The sequence below is a fragment of the Pezoporus occidentalis genome, unplaced genomic scaffold (genome assembly GCF_034315485.1).
Source record: "Pezoporus occidentalis ecotype Australia unplaced genomic scaffold, CSIRO_AGI_Poc_V1 ctg59, whole genome shotgun sequence".
In the NCBI taxonomy this organism is placed as follows: Eukaryota; Metazoa; Chordata; class Aves; order Psittaciformes; family Psittacidae; genus Pezoporus; species Pezoporus occidentalis.
The window spans coordinates 932,233-942,348 of NW_026915932.1; the positions used below are offsets into that span (position 1 = coordinate 932,233).

At 34.2% G+C, this 10,116-nt stretch overlaps 1 protein-coding gene across 2 annotated transcripts in view; it reads left to right on the forward strand.

The window, feature by feature from the left end:
* The window catches only part of UCHL5 (ubiquitin C-terminal hydrolase L5), a 189,184-nt gene extending 179,979 nt beyond the window's left edge, over positions 1-9,205 (forward strand). For both annotated transcript variants that reach the window (XM_062638842.1, XM_062638841.1), the window contains 8 exons: positions 2,028-2,153; positions 2,239-2,300; positions 2,378-2,508; positions 4,110-4,173; positions 5,255-5,357; positions 5,803-5,916; positions 6,685-6,783; positions 8,589-9,205. In XM_062638842.1, the coding sequence (XP_062494826.1) occupies positions 2,239-2,300; positions 2,378-2,508; positions 4,110-4,173; positions 5,255-5,357; positions 5,803-5,916; positions 6,685-6,783; positions 8,589-8,633 (618 nt within the window). In that variant the 5' untranslated portion in view covers positions 2,028-2,153 and the 3' untranslated portion in view covers positions 8,634-9,205. The remainder of the gene's footprint in view (positions 1-2,027; positions 2,154-2,238; positions 2,301-2,377; positions 2,509-4,109; positions 4,174-5,254; positions 5,358-5,802; positions 5,917-6,684; positions 6,784-8,588) is intronic.
* Positions 9,206-10,116: the final 911 nt, after the last annotated feature.

Consider the following 10,116-nt stretch of genomic DNA (forward strand, 5'->3'; position numbering starts at 1 on the left):
TCTCTTCATTTCCTTGCACTTTTTTTGATCTCATTATTGGGTTAATGATCTGCCATACCAGCTGAAGTATGCATCTTGATTTTTCAGTAAAGACAGCTACCACTGAGGGGTTTCTCCCCCTATGTTGTCCTGTATTAGTTATATTTCATTAGTGCTTAAACCGTGACACATTTAACAAGTGCTGTTTGCTGTTGTGACCCTCTCTTCATTATAATAACACTGTTCTAATAATTTTTCACCACTTTCTTTCTCCTTTTTCAATCAGGTTAATTGCAATGTTTGTCACCACTGCTTCAGGTTAGGCTGCTCTAATCCATTTAGGATCTTCCTGCTTTCATCTTAGTACTATTACAACTGTTTCTGGTACCGTTCTCTAGTCATAGAAAATCTTCAATTCTTTGTTCGTTTTTCATTCCAGATTGGGCAGAGTCTTGGATGACATAGTTTTGTGTGTGGTGTCCCTGGCCATGGCAGGGAGTTGAAACTACGTGATCTTAAGGTCCTTTCCAGCCCTGCCTATTCTATGATTCATTTTTCATTTTTCTGTGTTACAGCGTTAATTCTCTCTAATTACATCATTCTAGTAGTTGGCGGGGGGGGGAAGGTGTTAAATTTTCTTTTGCTATTCGTTATTCCACCACACTTGATGGATTTTCCTTCTATGTCCTTTATTTTGTAATTGTGTGAACTCCAGCCTTTAGCTTGTCTACGTGCAGCCTGAGTTTCAGTTGCTGTAATCTGTTCTCAGTGTGTAGTTGGTTCCCTTGATTATCATTTAAATCAATTAGATTGTATTTTTCTTAAATTGAGAAGTGCTTTGTTATTTCTTTATGACCTGCACTGTACAGATACAAAACCTGAACTGAGAACATCTTGAAGTATAGAAAATCAATTTCTCTCATTTCTTCTTGTAAGTGGTTTCGCATTCATGGCCGTGAGCTAATTTTCTTTTTGTAATACAAAAGCAACATATTCTCTGCCAGTCCTAACGACTAAGTAGCATTTGCAATTGCAAAATAGTCTCATAGACTGAGAGTACATTATTTTTTCCTAGCCTAGAGCTCACTGAGAAAAAACTGCTAAGAAGTTATTACTATATTATGGCCTTAGTCCATTTGACTACTGTGCTTTATATTAAATCTCAGATTATATTAAATAATCCTTGTAGTCTCTCTCTTTCTTTAAATACAGTATTTTAGTTTGGGTATTACTAAGCAACATTAAAACCATGGCTGTAATATGAAAGAGTTTGTTTACGTCATATGTCATAAACTGGTAACTTAATCATGAGGTTGAAAAAGATTGGCATGTTATAAATTAAGAAACACATGCAAAACTTAAAATCTTATGTGGCTTATTTCTCAGCAAACCATCTTAAAAAAAAAATCTTTGCATCTTAAAACACCTAAATCTCATCAGTTTATCGCTAGGGTTTTTGAAATTTTTTGTCCAACACAAGTTTTTTGTGTTTTTTTTTTTTGCTTTGTTTGCTTATTTTGTTTTTGTTTTAATTCTAGCTTCTGCATCTATTGCCCCCATTTTTTTTTTTGTTTTTCTGCTCCTACTTAGGGTAGGAATTCTGATTATTTGAAGGGTATTCTTTTGGGGAGAGTCGACTTGTTTCTTCAAGACCATAGATAAAGCTGTGTTATTTGGGCAGCTTGCTTTGAATAGTACTTAATTCGTTTTTCCACTGGGATCAGAAGTTTCCTTTATTTCTTCTAAGTCCTCTATTAATTGCTTTAGGGAGGTGGTGAGACAGTAGGATGACAGCGTTTCTAAGTGGAGGTTTGAAATACCAGTTTTATCTATGAATTGTATATGAGGACCATTCAGCACTGGTTGTGTTAGTCTCCTGCAGGAAAGGCTTTTCTGTGGCTACTCAGGCTAGATTTGTTGCCTGTGTTGGAGTGAAACTCTAATGTGAATCAGCATAGAAAGTGTGTGTTTGTAATGAAAAATGTTGTCCATCTTAAAGTAAATTTTTATCACCACTACTGAACAAATTCTCCATGCTTTTTTCGTAGGTAATTAATAATGCTTGTGCTACTCAGGCCATAGTAAGTGTGCTTTTGAATTGTGCTCATCAAGATATCCATCTAGGAGAGACTTTGTCAGAATTCAAAGAATTTTCACAAAGTTTTGATGCAGCGGTAAGTGCTTACTATTTTCTGTATTTCAAGTATTACAATGTTGTAATATGTTGGCTTAAAATTTAATTTTGTTACTTATTTTCAGATGAAAGGTTTGGCACTAAGCAACTCAGAAGTGATTCGGCAAGTTCACAACAGTTTTGCCAGGTAACATATGTTTTAAATCTAGGCAAAATTTGAGCATATTCTTTCTCATCTCAGGTATTTTCAATTTGTCTTTGCAGACAGCAGATGTTTGAATTTGATGCAAAGTCTTCAGCAAAAGAAGAAGATGCATTTCACTTTGTAAGCTATGTTCCTGTTAATGGAAGGCTGTATGAACTAGATGGCTTAAGAGAAGGGCCAATAGATCTAGGTAATATTTCATATTTTTTCTGAACATCCTTCTTTTTTACAATAGCTTATTGTAACAAATTGGTGGTATGTTACAGGAGCAAACCAAGTTATGTATTAAAATAAAGCATATGTTTAAAGTTTTCTTAATGTGCTATTCAGGCTTATACTTCTTTGCAGTCATTTATATTGCTTTATTTTTGTTGGCATGAAAATGCAATTTTCATGTTGCTTCCTCCATGTTTCTGATTATCTCTCTATTCATTCAATAATCGGTTGAATAGGCTGTGCATTCGAGGAAGCTTCTAATATCTGAATAGTTTTGTTGCAAGAGAGAGGGTTACATAACCCACCGATCATGGATGTTTGTTCTCCTTATGTTAGGAAATACGTTGTTCTGAGCTGTCTCTAGCAAAACCTGGTAAAACTATGTAATCTTTTGGCTTTCCTTACCCATAGTGTGCAACTCCTTTTGATAATATTTTTCCCCACATCTTCCTTTTTGTGCTGTTGTCACCTGAGACAATTCCGATGTCGTGTTTTCAAAGCTGCTTTTTTTTTTTTTTTTTTCCTAGGGTGACTATAAGCTATCCATTTATTTTACTGTTAATTTCTTCTGTGGGAGCATGTATAGAGCTGGCTCCATATGCTTCTTGTATGTTATGTGTCTGGCATTTACACAGTGCCCTCATTCTTCTTAGGTAGCAAACAGTGGTTTAAAAAAGAATAGCTACTTTTAGCATATTTTGGTTCTCTGTAAGGCTAGTTCATATTTCATGTCTTGTAATCTTTCTTAACTTGCGGGGTGTGCCATCTTGGGTCTTGAAAAGTTCTACGATGCTTATCCTGTGTGTGCACTTTTCAGCCTGATATAATCTCGACATGTTCCACACTCCATTTCCAGAGTGTTTCCCAAGTTTTCTTGACCATTGCATTTATTTTTAGGCTGAGCAGTATGTTTCTGCTAAATCTCATCTTTAATCTGGTTAAAGAGACTATACAGTCTGCAGACTACCAGTAACATAAATTTTATGGTAACACGATCATTAGTCTCTTCATTTGCTGTGAGGTCTTGAAATTGTTAGATGCATTATCAACTTACAAAATCACCTTTAGTTATTCTCTCATTTATCTTAAAATCAAGTTATCTATTATATATCCTTTTATGCTTTTTTCTGTGTCTGACTTTTTACCATTGCATGGCATCTACATAGTATTAACTCTTCATTTAAATGGAACAGCTGTAACTATCCGTACTTTTTTGTTTTGCTATCTACTTGTATGTTGTCATACCAACTAATTTGTGTCATACAAATCTTATGTAACATACTTACCCCCTCCCGATTTTCCTTATTATCAATAAAATAAAGGTTAGATGCTTATGCCCTTAAAATTTAGTTTTGCTTCCTTTCTTTGGCCAGTATATTATCTAAATTTTGCTACTAAAAAATGTCTTCCACCTCCTAAAAAAATCACCCGAGTAATTTGAGACTGCAGTTGCCAAGGAAAAACTTGTTATGTACTCTGAAGTTGCTGGATAAACCTGAATTATACAAGCCCTGAATTTACATTTAGTTTTGCAAAGAGGATTAATTTTTTTCTTCGCTTTTTTTTTTTTTGTAGGTGCATGCAATCAAGATGACTGGATAAGTGCTGTACGGCCTGTCATAGAGAAACGTATACAAAAGTAAATGGTCATGATGCTTTTAAGAATATAATACCTTATATATTTTTAATAATTCTTTATTCTTAATTTCTTTCAGTTAAAGGCTTTCAACTGAATTTATGAGGAATGATGAATATTTTTTATTTTTTATCTGCACATCACTGTGTGACTTGACCCTATTGACCAACAGGAGCTAAATGTGATGATAGCCAAGTCTCTTATATTCTGTATTTCTGTATGATTAATCAAAGTAACTATCTGTGTAATGAAGAGAGATCCTACTAGTATGCTGAAAAAAGGGAGAGCAAGATGATTGATTCTGTTAGACAGCTGTGGGTCTTTGCAAGTAAAAGCCAAGAGTGCCATAAAAATAAAGTTTGGGGGTGTGCTTTTAATGAAAAATACTAGATAATAACTATATCACTACAGCTGGTAATTTCCTCAGTTATGTGGTTTGTTTTAGAAATTAAAGCTAGGAAAACACACTGTAGATGTTTTCCTACTTCTCAGCTCTGACCCCAAATGTGTTGGAAATAAATTTGATTTTACACCATTTTTAGAAGATAATTTTCAAAGTCTTTTTCATAAGCAAAACGTTACTACCAAATCACATTTGGAGAATTTAAACTCTGAAAGGACTGCTAATCTAATTGTTGAGTTTACTGTTCACAGTATATGAAGAAGTCTCCAACACTTTCTAACAAGTAGCAGTAAGGAGAAAGTGAAAACTGCTGTGTGCAGCAGGCTTGTGGAAGTTTTGTTATCAACTATATCAAGTTTTCCAAGGCCTACAATTCTATGAATCTATGTTTTGTTTTCTGCTTTGGACAGTCTCAATATTTACTTTTTATGACTGCAGACAGGAATTAGTAGTATCTTGGAAGAGGAGGTTATTATGAGTTACTGGGTAGCGTTCATCTGAGGTCTGATTTTATTTCATGTCAAGATTAGATCTGTAGTACAACTTAATAACCCATATGCATTTTTTTTTCCCTACAAAATGCATTCCCTTATAATAAAATTGTAGAGGAGGTTTCTGCGTGGTCATGCTGATAACTGATTTTGCAAGTGTTTTTTTTTTTTTTTCTTTTTTGTTCCTCAGATACAGTGAAGGTGAGATAAGGTTTAACTTGATGGCTATTGTATCTGATAGAAAGATGATATATGAGCAGAGGATTACAGAATTACAGCAGCAACTTGCAGAGGTAGGCCATGGTATTTAAGTTATTGGAGTAGTTCTCTGGTAATAGTTCTGTGTCCTTGCTTTATTATTCACCTTCTTCTTTCCTTGCTCCAAATACAGTATCACTAATAAAAAGCACAGCACTAGAAAAAAGACACAGAGCAGTGCTTTGTGGATGCACTAATACGGCTCTGGTTAGTTCTGTGAGAGCTAATTTGAGCTCTTGGCACAGTATAACCATGTCGTTATGGCTCTCTGTCTTGACTAATTTGCCACGGTAATGGAACTATCCTTTTCCTAGTTCCTGACATAATCTGCTTATAGTTAACTGCGGAAATTCATTGAATGTTTCTAATCTTTCTGTGATTACAAATACTCTTATGACTTAATTTAATTAAATAAAAAAAAAAACAACCTTAAAAATTGCAAAAATGTCTTCCATTTAACATTTTTCTGTTTTGTGGAAGGAGGAGCCTATGGATACAGATCAAAGTAGTAATGTGTTAAGTTCAATACAGTCAGAAGTAGCAAAGTACCAGATGTTAATTGAAGAAGAGAATCAAAAATTAAAAAGATATAAGGTATGTAGTGTTTGCTTTTCTGATGAGATTACTGGGAAAGTTGTAAGACAAAGGTGGGTTTTATATCTATTGGAGGATGTTGTAATTAATCTGAAGGAATTGGGTGGGTACTAGAAAGAGAATGTACAGACCAAGACTTAAGTTATAAAGTGTGTTGTTTCTTGTCTCTAAAGCAGTGTTCCTAATAGTATGTGGAAATATTGTGGGAACCGATTAAAAGTCTACTTTTTTAGTTAGGGTATCTACTTTGAGTCTGTGGAGGTCTTTCAGTTGAAAAAGCAAATAATATCCTATCTTGCTGAACGATTTAATCACTGTAACAGCTGCTAAGTGTTTAGTATAACAAAATAGGCATGCTTTTGCATTACAGAAATGTTAAAGTCTTCTGCCTAGGCAGAGCTATGCAGGGTACTGTAAAAATACCTGGGTCGAACTGCATAAGTTGAGGAAAAAAAATAGTTTAGGTAACAGTACTTGTCAGTGTTACAGCAGTGACTAAACCATATAACCTACTTAATCATTGTTTCAGCTAGTATGACAAAAGACTTTAAGGAGAATTTGTGCCCAAAGCAGTAAATTAATCTGTCATGTACTTTATGACTATGTGCTCAGAATTTTATTGCTTTAATTTTATTTTTAGCTGGTTGAAATTTAAGAAAGAATTTCAGATTCAGGGTCGGGGGTGGGGGAATGGTGCAGTAACAGGAAAGGGAAAAGTCCCCATTTAGCCATAAAATAATCCTGTTAATGCTTTTAATCTATTTTTAGATTGAAAATATTAGAAGAAAACATAACTACCTGCCTTTCATCATGGAATTACTAAAGACATTAGCAGAGCATCAACAGTTAATACCATTAGTAGAAAAAGTGAGTATTTCCTAGCTAACTGTCAAGAAATAGTATATTACTATAATTCTTCATGCCTTCTACTTAAGATTATAAATACAGCCAAATATCTTGGAAGTGTAAATGGCATGGGTTGGTTTATTTAATCTGCTCCGTTCACATTCACTGCTAGTTTACCTGATACTCTTGCAGTTCTTATGAGACACAATTCTAACAGAGACTGGAGATTGTAGGGTTAACCAAATTTCACTATTACACAGAGGCAAATTGTATCTCCCCTTTGATAACCTACACAAACTTTTTCTGATGGTGATATAACAAGAAGCAATTCAATATCAGATAAAAGATCACGTTGTACAAGAGATGCATGATTTGGGCTTTTCTACAAAGGAAGTTAAAAGTCCCAGTAAAATTCTGATGTGTATCTCCAGTTTAGTATGTGGTAGAGTTCCCCATCCTATCCTGATATCCCTTTTTGAACTGAAGACTATTTGAATGTATGCATACACAGACATGTATGTAAAGATTGATCCCTCTTCCATACTTGGACTGTTAATACTCTGTTTTGTTGATTTACCTACGTGTAAGCACTAGATGGCAACCTTTGCACAGAGGTTCTGGTAGTTTAGGTAGCCTGAAATTTGTACTCTCTCTGTTCTTATACTGATAATCTGGCTTGTTGTTTTCCCCTTTGTAAGGTGTCTAGCTACTAACATTGGTTTGCTATTAAAGTTTGTATTAGGCTTGTTGATTAAATTACTTTGGCAAGGTTATTTAACTGTATGGCTAGTCAGGTACTTGAAGTAGAGTGTTTGTTTGCGTATCTACTCTTGTGCCATAGAGAGTATCCCTAAATTTGAACTCGGACTGAAAAAGGATCTCTATTACTATAATAAAAGAACTAAAGATCACTTAATGAGTATGTTCTTTAGCTGAATTTCCTTAACAAAGTATGTGTAGGCCATACTTATAGTTTATAAGGCAGTAACTTTTGGATTATTTTTTTAATATTTTCCTTCTTTGGGTCGTTTGTGAAGTTTTAATCTGGTTTCATGTTAATAGGAGTTATGTATAACACCAGCAAGCTTCTTTTACAAGTAAATTGCCAGTGCACCTGAGCAGCTGGTGATAACAGATCTTGATTCTAAATCACTGACTTAGATCCAGTTCTGCTCAATAGTAAGTGGTAATAAGTAGCAGTCTGATTCAGAATGAACAAATGATTGCATCTGAATTGTCCTTTCTTCTTGCCTAATCTTTTTTGACTAAATTTGTAAGGAAGAAAATGCTCGTTCCTTGTCAATTTGAACTATCTATCTGTTGATACAAGTAGCATAAGATTCCATTCACAAATACCTTTGCTTTTTTTCCCTTTCTGCTGTTTTGAAAGATCTAGAAAACTAAGATCTTGGTTATTTTAGTTTAATCTGTGATAACCAGTATTTCTGAATGCAGTGTTTTCTTGTGAAATAAAATCTCATTAAGAACAGTTATTTCAGTGTTAAATTAATATGGAGGTATAAAAATGAAGGTTAAATTCTGTTTTAAAAATAGAGCTGTTCTTAATCTCTGCTTTCCCTCTATGAAAGTTACCTAATACTAGTTTCTTTCTTATTATTGTATTTAAACCTATGTGTATTTTGAAAAGCTTTATGCATGAACCTAATAGTAGGATGTTGCTGAAGGATATAAATTTAAATTTAAAATGTCTCTTACTTCAGCATATTTTGTTGAATGTTCAAAAGTGTAATGAGTAGTCATTCAAAGCTCCAAAAAGAAAGTCGTTGTCTTGTCAGAGTTTAATATCATCTCCCTTTGTTTTCTAGGCAAAAGAAAAACAGAATGCCAAGAAAGTTCAGGAGGCCAAGTGAAGATGACTTTGCAATATACATACAATTATGTGCTTCCGAAACTATTTTCATGACAAGAAATAAAACTTTTCATAAACTTCGAATTTTGTCCAGCGCACGTTTGACAGTTGAAACAGTTTGTCTTGTACTGTATGCACGGGTCTAATTTTCTTCCTTCCCCTGCATCTTGTGCATGTAGTACCGCTAACTAATGTCTAGGTTCTCTTGGTCAAATTCAGTATTTAACAGTCTGTCTGATTTCTGAAAGCTTGGGAAGTGGGCCTGATAATATGCAAGGAAAATGTACCCATTTTGTCCCACTTGAGTATATGATAATGATGCAAATGCCAGAGTTGTGTAAGCATGAGCTTTTTTTGCTCATCCCTACTAACAATTATAATACTATCCAATTGTTCAGTGACATACCGTGTCTTTTGTTTTTATGAAGTATGTGTTCTAATTTTTTTACGAAATCGAAAAGTATAAATTTAGCTCTAGAAACATTTGCAAAGACCAATGTGTAACCTCAGAAGTTCTGCATTGCTTTAGTAGAAAAGATAATAAATATTCCCATTTTTATTTTGGCAAAATTTCTTCTGTGGTATTTTATTATTAGATGAGATGATTAGAAGGTCATCAGCCTTGTGACTGAGTATAGGTGTTTTCTAAACTTGGATTAGAAAGAAGGTACGCTACTGTTTTGGGAAGTTAAAGCTCTTGGATACAAGGTAGTACTTTCCTAGAGTCCATTAAATTTAAGTCTGCAAAGCAGTGCTTTTTAGCTGACCATGGCAGGTAATTTAATATTAGGAAAACATATATTGAAGATTCTTGTGGATAACAGTGTTGCAATGGAAAATGCTTGAACTTTCTTCTGTAGACCAAAGGGAATGTCTGGAGATTGGAGCTCACATAGTGTTCTGCCTCTTACTGCTGCTTGTATGTCAACATGAATAGGCAAATAATTTTGGTAAGGATAGTAATAGGCCATTTGAATTACTGAAACGCTGTTAAGTGTGTAGTGTATATAAATTCATTTAGGAAACTTCCCCTTTCTTCCTAAAAGACCAGGAGAAGAAACAGAAGGAAAAACAAGCAAAAGAATTTTGAGTATTTGGAAAACGTATACAACCAGCAAAAGATACATTTCACTTACTTTTGCATATAGGCATACTTCATTGAACTGTGAGGTCCTTTAATCTTGTAGGCTTATGAGGTAAAAACATACTATATTTAGGGATTTTTTTTTTAAATAGCAGGTAAAACAAAGTCTGTTACCTGTTGGTGTTTTGTATATATTGAAAGGATAAAATTTTATCACAAGAAGTAAAACCTATACTGTGCTCTTCTACTGCTGAAAGGATGCACTTGAGTCATTGCTGTGGCTGGAAAGGGAAGATCTGTTTCAGAAAAGAACATGTGATCCATGCCAATGTTTTATAAAAATTGATCAGGTTGATGAGAACATAAGCTGTATGTGGGGGTTCCCTACTTCAGCAATTCA